The sequence below is a fragment of the Salmo trutta genome, chromosome 20, assembly GCF_901001165.1.
Source record: "Salmo trutta chromosome 20, fSalTru1.1, whole genome shotgun sequence".
Taxonomy (NCBI): domain Eukaryota; kingdom Metazoa; phylum Chordata; class Actinopteri; order Salmoniformes; family Salmonidae; genus Salmo; species Salmo trutta.
Genome location: NC_042976.1, coordinates 35,541,009 through 35,559,715, shown reverse-complemented (window position 1 = coordinate 35,559,715; position 18,707 = coordinate 35,541,009). Strand labels below are relative to the sequence as shown.

At 43.3% G+C, this 18,707-nt stretch overlaps 1 protein-coding gene across 5 annotated transcripts in view; it reads left to right on the top strand.

Annotated features, from left to right (window-relative positions):
* The window catches only part of tns1b (tensin 1b), a 302,397-nt gene that overhangs the window by 86,912 nt on the left and 196,778 nt on the right, over positions 1-18,707 (top strand). Inside the window, exon 1 of one of the 5 annotated variants that reach the window (XM_029703056.1) lies at positions 10,817-11,097. The exons of the other annotated variants lie outside the window; for them this stretch is intronic. Coding sequence (XP_029558916.1) covers positions 11,017-11,097 — 81 coding nt within the window. The 5' untranslated portion in view covers positions 10,817-11,016. Of the gene's footprint in view, positions 1-10,816; positions 11,098-18,707 lie in introns of those variants that run through there. 5 annotated transcript variants of the gene reach the window in all.

Here is an 18,707-nt window from a genome sequence, read left to right as displayed (position 1 = left end):
TTTTTTCCAACTGCTTACACACATTTTCAAAACTGTCTCCTTTTTTTCCAAAACTCTACACACAATTCCCTAAACTGCACACACAAAATGCAAAATGCCTCACATCTCCTTCAAAATGTAACACTGCATTCAAAATGCCATAAACACATGTCAGAACGAAGCATTTGCATCAAATGGCAAACACTGCTTTCATAATAGTACATTTTTGGATATACCATGTAAACACTGTTGTTCTAAATGTAAAGCTCTTTGGTCTTTCATAGGCTTATATCTACATTTCAATACAATGTTTTACAGTGAAAGTAATCTGCTGAGAGGGGTAACAAGTACACTGTAAACACCAATGCAATGTAGAAACAGAAAATATTTATTAGGCCACACATTACTGTTGTATACAGTAGCATACAACAAAACCATAAACATATGTAAACCAAAAGTATATTCTTTAGAATACAGTAAAGAACACAATTGTGTGTGTGGGGTCCCGGGGGGGCAGTCCAGGAATTGGTGGGGGGGGTAGTCACCAGTGCTAAGCTACGCTTCATCTCTTCTCCGGGCTGGGTCTGGCCACAATATTTCGTCCACATCACAAGATACGTTTTCTCTTGCCAAACATCGAGGGAAGTATCTCCTAGCATGGCGTATCCAACCTTGGACAGAGGCAACCTCTATGTCCCCACATGCGTCCTCCTTTGCCTGGAGAAGCGGCATGCGGGCATAGGATTGGTGATCATACACTTTCCAGCGCCAGGCTGAGAAGAATTCCTCTATGGGATTTAGAAAAGGTGAATATGGTGGGTAGGTACAAAACTACAAATTGTGGATGGGTGGCAAACCAGTTTTGGACCAGAACAGCCCGGTGAAAACTAACATTGTCCCATAAAACCACAAATCTAGCAGGCTCCTGATCTGGATCAGGGACAAGCATTGTGTAAATTGTATCCAGAAAAGTGAGCATATGGCCGGTGTTGTACGGACCCAGTGTGGCATTGTGATGGAGGACCCCGTTTTGAGTGATGGCAGCACACATAGTTATATTACCCCCACGCTGTCCAGGGACATTGGTAATTGCCCTCTGTCCTATTGTGTGTGTGTGACCTGGTGAATAAGTGTAGCATTTTGATTGTTGTGTTTGGAAAAGGAAAGCAAGTCACTTCCTGTTAGATTTTTGTGTTTTAGGTAGAGAATTGTGTGTAGTGTTTTGAAAAAAGTGTTTTATGCAATTGACAACTGAGTCAAAGGCTGAGAAATAGCTTATGGTTTTGGATATTTGGTGTATAGTTTTGCACTTTGAGTGAGAGGTTTCAAAAATCGTGTGACATGAAAAGATTTTGTGTCTAAGCAGTTGGAAAAAACTGTAAAAAACAAAAATATTTCTTAGTGTTATAGTGGTGGTCTTTCACTCTGGTGAGGGAGGTCTGGTACAGAGGCATGTCACTTTCTCTCTCTCTCGATGCTCCCTACAGAATCCTGTTCTTCAAAGCTAGAGAGAGGGAAAAACGTGCACACCCATGTGAGCCCGAGCCCAGGGAGGGTGTGTCTGTATTGTTTTCCACAGATGGGGGTCGGGAGTTAGACCCGGTGGGATGGGGAGGAAATGAGGGAAGGGTGGGGGGGACTTCCACCCATCCACTGGACTCTAGGCTCTGAGCCAAGAGGAGGCCTGGTATAGCAGAGTATGCCCCACACCCCACTTTTGTTTTATGCACACACACACACACACACACACACACACACACACACACACACACACACACACACACACACACACACACACACACACACACACACACACACACACACACACGCAGACATACACACACATACTCGCAGAAACACACACACACACACACACACACACACACAATATCTGGATGAATATATTGGTTAGATGTGTGTGTGTGTGTGTGTGTGTGTGTGTGTGTGTGTGTGTGTGTGTGTGTGTGTGTGTGTGTGTGTGTGTGTGTGTGTGTGTGTGTGTGTGTGTGTGTGTGTGCGTGTGTGTGTGTGTGTGCGCGTGTGTGTGTGTGTGTGCATGTGTTTGTTATTAGACAGTAAAATATTCCTTGTCCTCCGTTGTATCATTCAATCTGAGAGACCTGTTTTATAGCGGGTACCACCATCTCTCAGTGCTGTGCCGTGAGCTGATTTCCAAGCACAGCCTGAGCTGAAGGTCAACGTCAAACTAATGCAAGGCCATTATGGATTTGATTAGCCTGGGAAATATTATTTTATAACCCCCTACACACACACACACACACACACTAATGGCGGTCGGTGCCGTATAAGATTAGGGAGAACGATTTATTTTTTTAATGAGCATGGCCTTATTTCTATTCCAGCGTATTGGATGACTGCCATTCATATTCCATTCACCCAGCTCAATGTAACAGCGATAGGTTTAGGCAACTACATGATATTCAAATTCGCCCTATACCCATCATAAGGTTGCTACAACCTAGCCTACAAAGGAAAGTTCATAATGTAGGTGCACAGGTCGAGAGACAGTGCAAAGTTTCTATTGGACAAATTCAGGTAGGTCCCTCCCAGTTTTGATTCCATTTGCTTCTGTTTAAGAAACATTTTGCAACAGAAGCGGAATGAATACACCCCTAATCACCCGCACACACAGTTCACTTTCATAGCTACCACATACAGCATCAGCATCATCACTTTTCTCGTTGTATAATTCCTTCACGCATCTACGTGCTCTCTTCCTCTCACCTTTTCCCTTCGCTTGGACTTCAGTGCACAACATTACAGCTGTCTGAATGCAATCACTGTTTCAAAATGTGATTATTACGCAACAGGACAGTTAACACGTGCTGCCTGCTAATTATCAACTTGTCAATTTCAAATTATTTTCTAAGAAGTTGTATTTTCTAACAACAGCTTGAATTAAGGTGTTCCACCTCCTCATTAATTCACATAATAGTAGCCCATTTTGAGGCTTTACTGAGCCGGACAAACTTCACTCTTCGAGGAGAGCCCACACACTTCACCAATGTTTGCGCAGCACAAGTCAGCAGACATTTGCACAGTCTTGTACGAATTGGAATATATTCTGGCTGGTGCTCGCATTGACCTCCTTGTTGTTTTCCTTACAAATATTAAGTTTGGACACATGTGTGTTCTTATCAAAGTAAGTTCCTTATTTTTTGTATATCGTGTTGTCGTTTCTACTGTAGGCATATACAATATGTATGTAGCATAATGTATTTACAGTTTTATTCACATGTTTTCAAGTACTGGTGACAAATAATGCATTCCGATTATTGCATACAGTAGATTGTAATGGACACCTATGATGTGTGTAAAATAGTTTTTAGGTTGTACTGATTATAATGAGCTAATGCTAAGCTATTTGCCAGCTAAAGTTGAAGTCGGAAGTTTACATACACTTAGGTTGGAGTCATTAAAACTCATTTTTCCACCACTCCACAAATTTCTTGTTAATAACAAACAAAAGTTTTGGTAAGTCAGTTAGGACATCTACTGTGTGCATGACACAAGTCATTTTTCCAACAATTATTTACAGACAGATTATTTCACTTATAATTCACTGTACCACAGTGGGTCAGAAGTTACACTAAGTTACACTAAGTTGACTGTGCCTTTAAACAGCTTGGAAAATTCCAGAAAATTAAGTCATGGCTTTAGAAGCTTTTGATAGGCTAATTGACATCATTTGAGTCAGTTGAAGGTGTACCTGTGGATGTATTTCAAGGCCGACCTTCAAACTCAGTGCCTCTTTGCTTGACATCATGGGAAAATCAAAAGAAATCAGCCAAGACCGCAGAAAAGAAATTGTAGACCTCCACAAGTCTGCTCCCAAGGATGAACCAATTTCCAAACACCTGAAGGTACCACATTCATCTGTACAAACAATAGTACACAAGTATAAACACCATGAGACCACGCAGCTGTCATACCGCTCAGGTATGCATGTTCTGTCTCCTAGAGATGAACGTACTTTGGTGCGAAAAGTGCAAATCAATCCCAGAACAACAGCAAAGGACCTTGTGAAGATGCTGGAGGAAACAGGTTCAAAAGTATTTATATCCACAGTAAAATGAGTCCTATATCGACATAACCTGAAAGGCCGCTCAGCAAGGAAGAAGCCTCTGCTACAAAACCACCATAAAAAAGGTGCTTTGCTGCAAGAGGGACTGGTGCACTTCACAAAATAGATGGCATCATGAGGAAGGAAAATTATGTGGATATATTGAAGCAACATCTCAAGACATCAGTAAGGAAGTTAAAGCTTGGTCGCAAATGGGTCTTCCAAATGGACAATGACCCCAAGCATACTTCCAAATTTGTGGCAAAATGGCTTAAGGACAACAAAGTTAAGGTATTGGAGTGACCATCACAAAGCCCTGACCTCAATCCTATAGAAAATTTGTGGGCAGAACTGAAAAAGCGTGTGCGAGCAAGGAGGCCTACAAAGCTGACTTAGTTACACCAGCTCTGTCAGGAGGAATGGGCCGAAATTCACCCAACTTATTGTGGGAACTTGTGAAAGGCTACCCGAAACGTTTGACCCAAGTTAAACAATTTAAAGGCAATGCTACAAAATACTAATTGAGTGTATGTAAACTTCTGACCCACTAGGAATGTGATGAAAGAAATAAAATCTGAAATAAATAATTATCTCTACTATTATTCTGACATTTCACATTCTTAAAATAAAGTGGTGATCCTAACTGACCTAGACAGGGATTTTGCTTGGATTAAATGTCAGGAATTGTGAAAAACTGAGTTTAAATGTATTTGGCTAAGGTGTATGTAAACCTCCGACTTCAACTGTATGTGTTGCGCCTTGTTTTTTGACATTATATAATGCATTCTGGGTGTCACGTCAACATCTGTCAGACCAAAGATGTTATAATGAGGTGAAGAAATGGTTCACTCATCTTTCGGGTAAACTTCCCGGAAGTGAATGAAGGGTTGTGAATGATCGTAGACGACACACCCCCTTCAACATGCATACTATAAACAGACCATCCTCTTGTTATCTTTGGTTGATGCGGAAAAAAACATTGCGGCATGCATAGACTACCCATCGTCATAGTACTTTAAATTTCTAGAAAGTATTTTACATCAATGGTGAGCTCAGCTGTGGTGTGATTAATTATAAATAGTAATTGCTATTAGCTAATTCATATTGTAGTTTCTGTCAGCCGAGAGTTATAAAAATATGAACGCTTGTGTTACGTCAATCTTTCTTCAGTTAGCGCTAGGACAAATGTAGCCTACATTTTCCGGTTTGGATGATTGTGTTATACTGTAGCTACTTCTGTGCATGTCTGAACATTGCGTTCAAAAATAAACTGGTCACATTATGGACATAACTTTGTAAGGACTGTGTTTGTGCAAAATATTTCTGTGAAACAACAGTGTGGCCAGCCCAAATTCTGATTGTTGCGTCAATCGAAACGGGACGTTCTAAATAAGCATTCTAATCACACCGGTTTGAGCGTATGCTGCAGGGACCACTGTAGAATGATCACACCTGTTTGTTGGTACCTGTGAAAAGGTTAATGTTATAAAGGTAGTCAACAAACTAGAATTAAAACATATAGAATCATGACAATCATGAGAATCGCAATACATATCGTATCGGCACCTAAGTATTGTGATAATATTGTATTGTGAGGTCAATTCCTATCCCTCGAATCTAGTACTGAAAGCATGAGCTACAGCTAGCTAGTACTGCAGTGCGTAAAGTGTGATGAGTAGTTGACTAAAAGAGAGGGAAAGACAATAGGTAAACAGTTTTGAATAAATACATTTATCCTAGCTAGTTGGCTAGCCAATACTGCAACTCTTATAAGTCAAGCAAGCTTTTGGTTTCATTAATTTATTGCTACCAGGGCCCGCCGGTGTAACTGCTTGCTTTACACTGTACTGCATGATTGTACATGGATTGGATTGGATTGTGGGTTTACTAACACGTTAACCTCTACGGGATCGGTGACCCCCCCCCCCCGGGACGGTTGAGCTAATGTGCGCTAATGTGATTAATATGAGGTTGTAAGTAACAAGAACATTTCCCAGGACATAGACATTTCTGATATGGGCAAAAAGCTTATATTCTTGTTAATCTAACTGCACTGTCCAATTTACAGTAGCTATTACAGTGGAAGAGTACCATGCTATTGTTTGAGGAGAGTGCACAGTTATGAACTTGAAAATATATCAATGAACCAATTAGGCACATTTGGGCAGATTTGATACAACATTTTGAACAGAAATGCAATGGTTCATTGGATCAGTCTAAAACTTTGCACACACACTTCTGCCATCTAGTGGCCAAAATCTAAATTGTGCATAAATTGGAATAATACATAGTGACCTTTCTCTTGCATTTCAAAGAGAATGGAACAAAAAAAACACAAACACAGATTTTTTTATCTTCGTATTATCTTTTACCAGATCTAATGTGTTAAATTCTCCTACATTCATTTCACATTTCCACACATTTCAAAGTGTTTCCTTTGAAATGGTATCAAGAATATGCATATCCTTGCTTCAGGTTCTGAGCTATAGGCAGTTAGATTTGGGTATGTCATTTTAGGAGAAAATTTCAAAAAAGGGTCCGATCCTTTTAAGATTCTGTTCTGTCATTTTATTGCGATTTCATGTTTTGCAAACATATTTCTCACCAAACAGAATGTCTGCTGCAGGGGGATGCCATGAGGAAATTAGTTTTGATCAGTCATGGAAATAAAAGTGCTGAAAACAAATTGGCTTCTATTTAAAAAGAAGATGGAGAACAAACTATAGAAGAAAAATACTGGATTTTGGTGCAGGTACAGCAAACTACCGCAAAAATAATATTGTGATATTATCAAAATGATAAGATACAATATATCTTAAAAAATAATATCCGTATGTAACCTTATACATTTTTCACCCCATCACTACTAGATCCATTTTCTGATCCTTTGATTGGATGGACAACATGTCAGCTCATACTGAAAGAGCTCTGATAGGTTGGAGGATGTTCTCTAGAAGTCTTCATAATTACTGTGTAAGTCTATGGAAGGGGTGAATGTACCCAGAGGATGGAAAATAGCTGCCTCCGGCTTAACCAGGGCACTACCCTAGAGGGTGCTGTTGAGGCTTCTGTAGACCTTCATTGCAAAACAGTGTGTTTTAATCAATTATTTGGTGACGTGAATATATTTAGTGTAGTTTTATCTAAAACTTTTTTCAATGTTTCACTACTTACATTTTTCGGAAATGTTCCTTCTCTGAGGATCCTTCACTGACACACACACACACGCACGATGCACGCTCACACACACGTACACGCAAGCACACACATAGAGAGGATGTGTTTGTCCTTCTTTATCTTTATTTCTGTATGCCTTCCATCCATGCTCCTGTAGATGATGGTTTGTGATACTGTCACATCTGATGACATGTGTCCTGTTTCATTCACCAGGCTGGGGAGCAGGGACTGCTGGCGACTAGGGCACTGATCTGAAGGGATAAAGGGGGGTAATCATAGCTGTCCTGCTGATAGCTTTGTCCACACTCTGTCCTTATCAAAGGCACAGGGGGATGCCTGTAATGTGCACTGATCTGGTGATTTCCGGAGATGATGCTGTGTGTGTGTGTGTGTGTGTGTGTGTGTGTGTGTGTGTGTGTGTGTGTGTGAGTGTGTGTGTGTGTGTGTGTAATTAGCCCTATGTCCCTGTTTTATGGACACATGCAGCCTTACGAGAATTTGCAAAAGCGATATAGCAAATGTCCACCAGGGGCCACTATGCCTTGTGAGTGGGAAGAAACCTATTTTGAGACAATTGTGTCTTGAGTTTGTGTCGCAAACATAAGATTTCAGTCATGAAGATCATATTCAATCACGTCATATAAAAAACAGAGGAAAGCCCAAAAAATTGTCAGAGACTCCAGTCACCCAAGTCATAGACTGTTTTCTCTGCTACAGCAGGGCAAGTGGTACCAGAGCGCCAATTCTAGGACCAAAAGGCTCCGTAACAGCTTCTACCCCCAAGCCATAAGACTGCTGAACAGTTACTTGACACCCCTCCATTTGCTTTGTACACTGCTGCTACTCGCTGTTTATTATCTATGCATAGTCACTTCACCCCTACCGACATGTACAAATTAACTCGACTAATTTGTACTCCCTCACATTGACTCGGTACCGGTACCCCCTGTATGTAGCCTCGTTATTGTTATTTTATTGTGTTGCTTTTTATTATTTTATTTTGTTACTTTTAATTATTTTTTTACTTTAGTTTATTTGGTAAATATTTCCTTAACTCTTTCATGATCTGCACTGTTGGTTAAGGGCTTGTTAGTAAGCATTTCACGGTAAGATCTACACTTGTTGTATTCAGCGCATGTGACAAATAAAGTTTGATTTGATTTGCAGACAGGACAGTGATTTTGAGAGTACAGGACACCCGTGAAATGGTTGTCAATGTTATGCTGGTGTTTCGCTGGTGTGCCCCCCCCCCCCCCTTCTAGTTCATGGCTATGCCTGTGTTCCTATGGGTGCATCTTATGGTTGTAATGGTTAGATCCAAAGTCTTTGACCCTTGACCTATTGGAATTCTGTTGGTGCTGTCCCACAAGGATTAAGTGGGAAGTTCTCCTTAACAGACCTGGGTTCAAATACTATTTGAAATCATTTAAAATACTTTATCTGTGCTTAATTGAGCTTGCCTGGCGCAATGGAACCAATAGAATAGTCACAAAACTGCAAACCCGCTGTTTAGCAAACGCTAAAAGAACTTGAAAGATTTCAGATAGTATTTAAACCCAGGTCTTGTCCCTTACCACTGGGTCAGAGCACTTACACATGAGGATGAAGTAAACAAACAGAACGTTTACCCCAGTAACCCCACACAGGTGGGAACTAAAGACGGTAGCAGGAGAAGGTTAGAGAGGGGCGTTGCTTCAATTACCATGGCATTCCACAAGTACAACTAATCTCTATCAGAGGAAGTCAACACCTAGTATAACACTGACTCAACCTCTACCCTGATGTAGTCCTAAAACTACTACACCCTTTTCTCCACTGCCCCTCATGTGATCGTGTGTTTGAGAGGGTCAGTTTGAGCAAGGCTAGTCTATTATTTCCAAATTGTGATCACATAATGCGTAATTATTTGGGATGCAAGGGGATTTGTTGATCAGTGATTCTGCGCCCTCTGACAGTCATGCCGTCGATCACACACACGCAAAGAGTGTTTCATGATTTCTAGTAGCGGATTGGCACAGCACTTTACGTCCACGCTCTCCGCCGCCACAGAGACCAGAGAAGGAGGAGGAGAGGCAATCCCACTGAAAGACTGGTGGGCACTTTTTCCTTTTCTTTATCAGGGTTTATAGTGGAAAGGAATACTGTCTGGAATAGAAAGGTCAAACAGTCATCATCGAGATTGTTCACTCCAAAAATTGCTTTGTCACATACAGATAGTTCAATTGTGTCCCCAATTAAAAAACGATTGAAAACTCCAACCAATTGATAAAAAGTATTTGCGCCCATTCTACCCTCTTCTAGTCAAGAGCTCTACGTGAACATTGTGGTGTAGTAGGTGAAACATTAGTGGAAGGGTTCTGGACTTTAACACTGAAACACTTTAACACTGAGCTGGTTCATCTCGATAAGGTGACTGAGAGGAAATACCATGGGATTAGTCCTCTTTCATGCTGTGTGTGTGTGTGTGGGTGTGTGTGTGTGTGTGTGTGTGTGTGTGTGTGTGTGTGTGTGTGGGTGTGTGTGTGTGGGTGTGTGTGTGTGCGCGTGTGTGTGTGTGTGTGTGCATGCATGCATGCGAAAGATGTGAAAGGGTGTGTGAGTGTGCATGTGTGAAAGACGCACAGGGAACACTAGAGAGACATAAAGCCAGGGCTAACGTGACCCATTGATGACCATTGAGAACTTAATGAAGCAGTTTTTCTTCCCAGTCCTGCTGTGTTCTTCCTCTATAGTAGGGGGTCAGAGTCTTTTATTTCTCTTTTAGAGGGGGGCTCTTTGATTGTTGTGGCCTTGAAAGCAAAGAGAAAAAGCAATACGTCTTCCGGGCCTGGTCCTGGTTTATTTTGTGGAGAAAGCAAACTAGATGAGACCACCGAGAAGAAGAGATTTTCAGTCAAGAGTTTGACGGTACGGTGAGGGAACCAGGATGGTCCGGACAGGGAAGCGGAGTTGAAACAAGCAGGAGAGTGGATATAGGGGATGCAGGGAGGGAGGGAGGGAAGAAGAGAGAGAAAGAAAAAGGGAGTTAATGAAAAATTTAAGCAACGTTAGCACAGACATGAGTGAGCATGGTTAGCTAGGGAAAACCAGGGAACGAGGGATGGGGGAGGTGAGAAAGAGGGAAGGAGGTGGAGAGGAGGGAGAGTTCAAGGAATGAATGAAATTAAGAATGAAGAGAGAGGAGAGGGGGTCGAGAGAGGGGCGGGTGGCTAAGAGAGGAGGGGGAGAGGGATGGAGAATAAACGGAGCCCCTTTTCTGAACACCTCCCCCTTTGCTCCCGTGGAGAGGAGCAGCCTGACCCCAAAAAGCTTTGTGAAAGTTCCCTCAGTGGAGGGAGACGGAAAGAGAGACACTGGAGAAAAGAGAGAGAGGAGAGGCACTGGGGATAAAATAAGAGTTGGGGAAAAGAGAGAGAGGAGGGACAAAGTTGAGTTGGAGAGGCAGAGAGAGACAGAGACAGAAATATAATAAATATAAACAAGAAGCAAATAAGTTACAGAGAGAGTGAAGGGGATCAAGTACGCATGTGAGAGAGAGAGAGAGAGAGAGAGAGAGAGAGAGCGAAAGACGGAGAGAGAGATTGAGAGAGAAAGAAGGAGAGCTGCAGCAGTCATCCTCTGGTTTTCCCTGACGTGTCATGGATTTGCGGTGCTGGATATCCCTCCTGTTTGGACTAGTTGGGAATCCAGTGGCAAGTCTGGAATACTAGTTGGGAATCCAGTGGTCAGTCTGGAGTAGCAAGAGCCATAGCAGCATCCACCAGAAGGAAGGAAATATGCCTTCTGTGTCTCTCAGCCTGCCCTCAGCCCTAGCTGGGCAAGCCCGCACCTGGGTCTGCCTCTCCTGCATGTTCTGGGTGAGCTGTGTTTGTCTGTAAATGTGTGTGGGTGGGTTGTGAGACTGTATGGGTGTGTGTGTGTTTGTGGGTGTATGCATGTGTGGGTGTATGTGAGGGGTAGGGGGTGGGGGTCTGTTTTTGTGTGTGTGTGTGTGTGTGTGTGTGTGTGTGTGTGTGTGTGTGTGTGTGTGTGTGTGTGTGTGTGTGTGTGTGTGTGTGTGTGTGTGTGTGTGTGTGTGCTCGCGTGTGTGCTCGCGTGTGTGCTCTCGTGTGTGGTCTTCCCTGTGGCTCAGTTGGTAGAGCATGGTGTTTGCAATGCCAGCATGGTGTGTGCAACACCAGGGTTGTGGGTTCGATTCCCACTGGGGGCCAGTACAAAACAAAATGTATGAAATGTATGCATTCGCTACTGTAAGTTGCTCTGGATAAGAGCGTCTGCTAAATGACTAAAATGTAAAAATTTAATGGTGTGTTTGTGTGTGGTGTGTGTTTGGGGGTCTGTTTTCATGTAATTTCTCCAGGTAAACTGGATGGACTACACTTCCCAAGGGGATTATGTAGGGTGGTCAACCCATTGAAGTGGAATGGGGGTCTGAGGGCCTGTTGGGTGGTCTGGGTGGTCTGCACTGCCAATGGGGAGTAAGGGTATTAGGGTGCTGGATTGTTGGGGGTGGGAGATGAAGAGGGGGGAAACTTCAGTCAGAGAAGTTGTGAGCGAGAGAGGGATGACTGTTTTCACTTTATCTCTGAGTTGACCCATTCCTGTCATCTTTACCCTTCCCTTAAAAGCTGGTTCAGTCTGTCTCTCTCCCTCTCTCTCTCCCTCTCTCTCCCTCTCCCTCTCTCTCTGCCTGGCCGAGACACAAAGCTATTTTTGCTCTCTCTTGTATAATTTAATCTAACGTGTGTTTTGCTCTCTGCAAGGGGTGTGTGTTTGTGTTTGTGTGTGTGTGTGTGTATGTGTGTGTGTGTGTGTGTGTGCTTTCAGAGCTGTGCTGAGAATGTCCGAATGTTCAGAAGTATGAACGTGCACAAAGGCGTGTGGCCTTGGTCAGAGGGGTGTGTTTCACATTTGTGAACTATGTTCTACTACGTTCTTCCCGTTACCCTTCATCAGTGACGTGAAATAACTGGACAGGTGAAAACAAAGTCTCCATAGTGGCCATGTCCACCATACTGGTAGTCTCTGTTTTCAGATCAACCCATATACTTTTAGAAGAACTTAATTGAGAGAGGAGCCACGGTGCAGCTGATTGAGATGCAACCATGATGGGATGGCCCTTTGGTCTATCTCTGCTCTTCTGTCAAACTATGGTTCTAGAGAGACTTAACTGACCCCTTGATTAGTTAATCAGCATTATTCCCTTTAGGAGAGGGGGATTGTTAAAGGACACCAAAGCCCACCAGCTAAGCTCCTAGTCACTGATTGACTGCATTAGGAGGCTGTATAACAATGCAACTTACTTTAGGGTGAAATTCAATCAAACCTCTCTCAGTAGCGTTCATGAAGAATGTTTGTTTACATAAACGCTGCCAGGCACACATCTTTTTATGAAACCTGGAAGCGTCTACCAATGAGGGGAGTCTATTTATCAGTACTTCAAAGTCATTCTGTGATTTTATTTCACTATTTGAGTCGTACATTAATAAGGTATGTTTCCGGGGTTTTTTGTTGGTAAAGTCAGGGAATGGAGTATAGGCTGAGGTGGCTTGGAGACCAAGCTCAAGAGTGAGGGCCACAATGAAGAGTGATGTGTTTCCAGCTGCAGAAGCAGTTACTGTCTAGTGAAGGGAGATGCAGGAAACAGACCTCTATGAACCAGACTGGCGCTATCTGCTAGGCAAGCAGAAAGAGGAGGATCCTTTTCCCCCCGAAAGCCCAGAACGTCTGAACTGTCTTGGCTGAATTCAGATTTTTCTGCTACAGACAGAAACATTTGCTTTAGGAAAATAGAAAATTACATGAAATGACAGTCAAGACGCAGGAAATGAAGTCGCAGAAGACACTGGCCAACTGGAAGGGCAAAGTGAAAAGGGGATGGCATAAGAAGGCGCGAGAGAAGACCTTGCAAGAGGACAACATCGATACCTGAAACACCAATCTCAGGATGTTCTTCCACAATATACTTGTGAATTATTGATAAGGTCCACAATGGGTTTAGGGACAGTTTTCCAGAGTTTCTCAGAAAAGGGCAATGGCAAACAAATCAAGTGTCCTCGAAAAAGGCTTGAAAATATGCCAAGAAACATAATCCTGTCAGTGAGGGTCATTCTTAGGTTGCATAAGTCTTTCATGAGCAAGGTGACTGGAAGAGAATAGTTGTTATAAAGAGTGTACAATGTTTGAGCCCCAACAATACAGAAAAAGGACTTAACTCCGCCCAGAAGTATGATGTCACATGGGTACATTCCCTCTGCTCTACTCTATGAACCTTAGCGGTACTAATGGGAGTGGTTATAAGCCTGTGACATAATCCGTTTAAGTGCTGATAACGTATCAGAAGGTTAAGAACAAAACCTCAGATTTCAACTTATGATGGAAATGCCTTTTTAAGTGCAAAGTGTACAGATTTAAAGAGGACTTTTAGTAGTGTATTAATGGCCACTTCTACCAATATGCAAGGCTTAACAAGGATTTGAAAGTAAACATTTCTTGCTGCCATGAGACTCTGATTTAAAACAACACTACTTCAGAGTGTCACCTACAACTATAAGCCAAAGCAAATATTGACCCTTGCCTAAACCTCCAAGCTGTCAAAGTGGTCAAATAGCTTAATGGAATGATCAATGTCCATTAACCTACATTTAATCAGTCTGGAGACCAGGACAGTATACTCTTCTCAGTGCAGATCCAGAGTCAGGCTCATGCTGGGGTGTTGTAGTGGTCAGTGTCTCAAAGGCCCCAGTCTGGGGTACACATGTGTCAGAAACCTAATTCTAGATACAGTGCTTAGTGGGTTGGTTGAAGATTTTTCTTTCCTACATCTCTAACACCATCTCTTTTATTTCTATCTATTCTCCTCTCTGCTCATTTACCTCAGTCTCCCCCTCGTTCTATCTCTTTGTCCTGTAGCTGGTTTGCCCCCCCCCCCTCCCTCCCTCAGTTCCTATAGGATTACCTGTGATTTGAGTGAAAGACAGTTGCACATGTGGGGCCCATTTGAAATATGGCAGTGTTTCTCTAATTGCAACATCTGGCTAAAGTGAAACTCTGAAGTGAAGACCACCACTCCTTCTCACTACATAAAAGGGTGTTTAAGACATTGGCCCACAGCCTTCCCTGGCCCTCCCACCATCTCTGCATGGATTGGAACTCCAATCTGGAATGGCTCTACGTTCCTGTCCCAGCTTGTTGTTTAAATCAAATCAACATTTATTGGTTGTGTACACAGATTGGCAGATGTTATAACAGGAGCAGTGAAATGCTTGTTTCTAGATTCAACAATGCAGTAGTATGTCTCACAAATACAGTACAAATACACAAATAATCAAAACATCTGAACAAGAAATCAAGAAATGACAGAACGGGTCAATTAACAATCCAGAGTATATTTCTATAGTGAGCATGTGTCAGAATCCAGCATATAAATAAGAGGTGTGTATTTACAGTATATCATTTGGAAAGAAAATGGTATGTACAGTAGTAGGTGTATTAGGATGGGCTATGTTGAGAATACTGTAAATACATACACAGTGAGTAAACAACAGTATATAAACAGAATATGAGGTGGTCAGCGTTTCAATTACTATATAAACTCGGCAAAAAAAGAAACGCCCTCTCACTGTCAACTGCGTTTATTTTCTGCAAACTTAACGTGTAAATATTTGTATCAACATAACATGATTCAATAACTGAGACATAAACTGAACAAGTTCCACAGACTTGTGACTAACAGAAATGGAATAATGTGTCCCTGAACAATTTTTTTATTTTTTATTTCACCTTTATTTAACCAGGTAGGCTAGTTGAGAACAAGTTCTCATTTGCAACTGCGACCTGGCCAAGATAAAGCAAAGCAGTTTGACACATACAACAACACAGAGTTACACATGGAATAAACAAATATACAGTCAATAATATAGTAGAAAAAGTCTGTATACAGTATGTGCAAATGAGGTAAGATAAGGGAGGTAAGGCAATAAATAGGCCATGGTGGCGAAGTAATTACAATATTGCAGTAAACACTGGAATGGTAGATGTGCAGAAGATGAATGTGCAAGTAGAGATACTGGGGTGGGTGGGAGGGGGGGTCAAAATCAAAGTAACAGTCAGTATCTGGTGTGGCCACCAGCTGCATTAAGTACTGCAGTGCATCTCCTCCACATGGGCTGCACCAGATTTGCCAGTTCTTGCTGTGAGATGTTACCCCACTCTTCCACCAAGGCACCTGCAAGTTCCCGGACATTTCTGGGGGGAATGGCCCTAGCCCTCACCCTCCGATCCAACAGGTCCCAGACATGCTCAATGGGATTGAGATCCGGGCTCTTTGCTGGCCATGGCAGAACACTGACATTCCTGTCTTGCAGAAAATCAAGCACAGAACGAGCAGTATGGCTGGTGGCATTGTCATGCTGGAGGGTCATGTCAGGATGAGCCTGCCAGAAGGGTACCACATGAGGGAGGAGGATGTCATCCCTGTAACGCACAGCGTTGAGATTGCCTGCAATGACAACAAGCTCAGTTCGATGATGCTGTGACACAACTCCCCAGACCATGATGGACCCTCCACCTCCAAATCGATCCCGCTCCAGAGGACAGGCCTTGGTGTAATGTTCATTCCTTCGACGATTAACACGAATCCGACTATCACCCCTGGTGAGACAAATCCGCGACTCGTCAGTGAAGAGCACTTTTTGACCGTCCTGTCTGGTCCAGCGATGGTGGGTTTGTGCCCATAGGCGACGTGATGTCTGGTGAGGACCTGCCTTACAACAGGCCTACAAGCCCTCAGTCCAGCCTCTTGCAGCCTATTGCGGACAGTCTGAGCACTGGTGTAACTCGGGCAGTGGTTGTTGCCATCCTGTACCTGTCCCGCAGGTGTGATGTTCAGATGTAGCGATCCTGTGCAGGTGTTGTTACACGTGGTCTGCCACTGCGAGAATGATCAGCTGTCTGTCCTGTCTCCCTGTAGCGCTGTCTTAGGTGTCTCACAGTACGGACATTGCAATTTATTTCCCTGGCCACATCTGCAGTCCTCATGCCTCCTTGCAGCATGCCTAAGGCACGTTCACGCACATGAGCACTGACCCTGAGCATCTTTCTTTTGATGTTTTTCAGATTCAGTCGAAAGGCCTCTTTTGTGTCCTACGTTTTCATAACTGTGACCTTTATTGCTTACCGTCTGTAAGCTGTTAGTGTCTTAACAACTGTTCCACAGGTGCATGTTCATTAATTGTTTATGGTTCATTGAACAAGAATGGGAAACAGTGTTTAAACCCTTTACAATGAAGATCTGTGAAGTTATTTGGATTTTTACGAATTATCTTTGAAAGACAGGGTCCGGAAAAAGGGACGTTTCTTTTTTTGCTGAGTTTACATGGGGCATTTGTCTCAAGGTGCAGGGCAGAGTACTGGGCAGGTAATTGGCTAGTGATGCTTTTCAACAATCTGGTGGCCTGGAGATAGAAGCTGTTTTTCAGTCTTTCGGTCCTGGCTGTGATGCACCTTTCCTGTAACATCTCTGTCTGCCAGAAGGTAGGAGAATGAATAGACCATGGTTCGGATGGCTGAGGTACTTGATGTCCTTCTTGGCCTTCCTTTAACACAGAGTGCTGTAAATGTCCCAGAGGGCAGGCAGCGTGCCCCCGGTAATGCATTGGGCTGACCGCACCACCCTCTGGAGAGCCATGTGGTTGAGGGCGGTGCAGTTGTCGTACCAGGTAGTAATGCAGCCCAACAGAATGCTCTCAATATGCATCTGTAGAAGTTTGTGAGGGTCTTAGGGGCCATGCCGATTTTGTTTCAGCCGTCTGTGGTTGTTGAGGCGCTGTTGCGCCTTTATTCACCACGGTGTCGGTGTGGCGGGACCATTTCAGGTCCTCAGTGATGTGCATGCCAAGGAACTTGAAGCTTTTGACCCTATCCACTGCGGCCCTCTCCTCTGTCTCCTGTTGTCCACGATCTGCTCCTTTGTTTGTTTTACATTGAGGGAAAGGCTATTATCCTGGCACCACTCCACCAGGGGTCTAACCTTCTCCCTGTAGGCTGTCTCGTCGTTGTTGGTAATCAGGTCTACCACTGTTGTGTCGTCAGCAAACTTGTTGATTGAGTTGGAGTTGTGCGTAGCCATGCAGTCTTGAGTGAACAGGGAGTACAGGAGGGGGCTGAGCACACATCCCTGGGGGGCCCTCGTGTTGAGGATCAGCTTGGCGGAGGTGTTGTTGCCTACCCTCTCCACCTGGGGTCGGCAAGTGGGGACAACAGACTGGCATAGGGAGAGGTTGAATATGTCCGTAAACACTCCAGCTGGGAGTGACTAACAAAATTGCTTTTGTTAGTCACTCTCATGCAGATATCATATTAAAAACTTTGCTGTCTCCGCTGTCAAGAGGGGGGGCCGCTAAAATGTTTTGCTCGCAAGGTGGGGGGGCCCCCCGGCAACATTTTTTTGTGAGCCCCACCCCCATCAAAGTTGCCCATCCCTGCTCTGGCTGGAAGACCTGTATTGTGTTTGTCACATTTTCTTGTGGGAAAGAGATACTCTGATCAATAAGAAAGAACATCTGTCTTCCAGTTCCATAATATATCCTGTTTTGGGGATTCAATATTGCTTTAGTTAGCAATTTAACTAGTTTTTTCCCCTATGCATGTCCTCTTTTCTCTGATTTGTTTTGTAATATGGCTTCAATGTTATATTAGATCAATAGCAGAAGTAAGTGTTCTGATGAGACAGGCCGATAGTTTGTGACAACCCTCAGAAAAAATGTGGAGGATTGGGTCCACACATGCTGCCACAGAAAACAACCCAGATGTGTGTAGAGTGCTGCCATCCTCTACTCTCCATAGATGGTTCATGTCACTCATCAACAACTGTTTTGAGCGTTGGCTGAGTTCCCAAACACTGGCTTTAATATGGGCAGCGTTTGATGTTCCTCTTGTGGCTTTAACTATTTAACCTTTCCCAGGTTTATTTCTGGCTTCGTTGTTTTGTTTCACTTGGGGTTACTCATAGTTAGTCATAGAAACAGACCATGATCCTTCAGAGAGAGCCTGATCACCAGCATCAATCATTACCCAATAAACAAAATCCCTTGTAGCTTTGGAGACGAAATAGCACCACATTATAAAGATCACTAGCGAGGCTTTCAGTTGAGTTTGGTCTCCCTTTATGAGTGCAGTCAGATCGAGGCAGGCAATTGAGGTGAATAAGCCATTTATGAAGTGTTATGGAATTCTCTGCAGGTCTGAGCTGAGTCCAGTCTGCTACGGTATTTGACTGAGTAGCCTTGGGTCTAGAGCTGCACGTGAGAAGACTCATACCTTATATTTAGCATTATCAGATAGGGTTCTACTCTCTTGGTTGTCTCTTGCTAAAACAGGTAAAGTTTGCTGCATAAGATAGATTGAGTGATAGAGTGCAGGTTATGGCCAAATACTATTTTGGTCAGTGGGCAGTTATCCTTTGAGC